The 1,655-nt window shown below is 50.6% G+C and overlaps 1 protein-coding gene across 1 annotated transcript in view; it reads right to left on the reverse strand.

Moving 5' to 3' along the window:
* Positions 1–1,655, reverse strand: part of ULK4 (unc-51 like kinase 4) — a 492,439-nt gene that overhangs the window by 432,005 nt on the left and 58,779 nt on the right. The window contains exon 18 of the mRNA XM_029938787.1: positions 1,509–1,640. Coding sequence (XP_029794647.1) covers positions 1,509–1,640 — 132 coding nt within the window. The remainder of the gene's footprint in view (positions 1–1,508; positions 1,641–1,655) is intronic.

Raw genomic sequence — 1,655 nt, forward strand, 5'->3', positions numbered from 1 at the left:
GGGCCCAGGCCAAGCAGATTCACTCGCTCCACATGCAGGTACTGGAACTCCCGTGATTCTCTGCTCCCACTGCTCAGCTGCCTCTCCCTTCTTCGACCTATACTCCTGATTTCCTAGAAAGTTCTAGATTCCCTCCCTCTTAGGAGGAAAAAGCATCAACCTGGGCTGCATATGGATCCACATGTATGTCTGCATCGGCAGGAAGTAGACGGCCACTTCACTGCAACCCCATTCCATCTGGTCCACAAAGACAATGGCGAAATGAAATGCCCTAAGTAGGCAAAATCACGGGTGGTACCTCTCTAAACAGAGAGATGGACTAAGGGAAGGATCTAATCCAACTCAGAAGCAGTAGCTAACAGGGGGGGGGGGGGCATTCAAAAGTAGAAAGAACAAAATTATACCACCCCGCCCCCCTCCCCAAAAAACTTAGTGTGGGGAGAGAGGTATAGATGGAGGCCTCTTGAATGGGAGCAGAGTGTAAATACATTGATAACCCACCCTATAGATGCCCACCAGAGGGACTCAACAGTCAGCTGGAAAAGGAGAACCACCCGTGGACACCAGTCAGCATTCTTCACCAGTTACCTTGGCGCTTGCTCAATGAACCTGGGCGCAAACAAAACAGCACCGAGGCCAGACTGGAGGCTGTGCATGGGCCCAACCACGTGGAATTCTGCTCACCAAGGGTGCCGTGGCCACTGCCACCACTGAGTTCCCAACCCGTCGTGGACACGACCGACACTGAGTCTTGATGGACCTCTGCTCCCCAGAGCACCCAGGCGGGGACACCATGGCAGGCTGATTACACTGGAACTCTCCATCATGAAAGGAACAACATGTGGTCCTCACCTATTCCAGGTATGGATTAACTACCCTGTCCCTGAACTTGAGCCACCTCTAACATCCACGCTACTGCCCCCTTTCGATCAGTCTCCCAGTGCAACTCCCAAATGTTCTTCCAGAAATGGCAGCCACCCCACTCCCCTTCTTCTCTTTGGACCAAGGAGTAAGAGCAACTCCACGACTACTAACCCTGGATGACTGCACCATCCCCTTGGAAATGAAACATGAGATAATTATCCCCAGTTGAGTGTACCGTGCGTCAGGAACCACGAACGACCTAATTCCCTTTGAAAGCCTCACTTTCCAGTGTTTCAACAGTGGTTTCTGAAACCAATTAACATTGGAAATGACAGTGCCCCTGACCCCTCTGCCCATGGCTGCATGCATCCCTTCCTTCTTGAAAAATCATACCAACGTCATATACTTAGACGGACCAATGAGTAGGTTGTCAGGTTTCATTTTGAGTAATAACCTTTGAAGCCTTCACAAACTAAACTATTGATTCTATAGTTTTGAGTTCATTTTACACAAATTAAATTAAAAGAAAAAAAGGAACTGTTGGAACTGCCATGGACAGTGGATTCATATGTCATCTTGGCACCTGAAAATCAGCCCCTGAATTCTGCTTCCTGGCTGCTCCCCGGGCAACAACGGTCACCAACAGCAGCCGCGTCGCAGTGGCGGAGAGAGGGTCTGGCAGTCTACGAAGACCTCAGTCCAGATCTGCCTCCAGCGATGAACACGGTCATGCTGTTCTAACAAGGTGCGGCACCCCCACGACTCCCGCAGCTCTCCTGGAAAGAGATGCA

Source organism: Suricata suricatta, chromosome 5 (genome assembly GCF_006229205.1).
Source record: "Suricata suricatta isolate VVHF042 chromosome 5, meerkat_22Aug2017_6uvM2_HiC, whole genome shotgun sequence".
Classification (NCBI taxonomy): Eukaryota; Metazoa; Chordata; class Mammalia; order Carnivora; family Herpestidae; genus Suricata; species Suricata suricatta.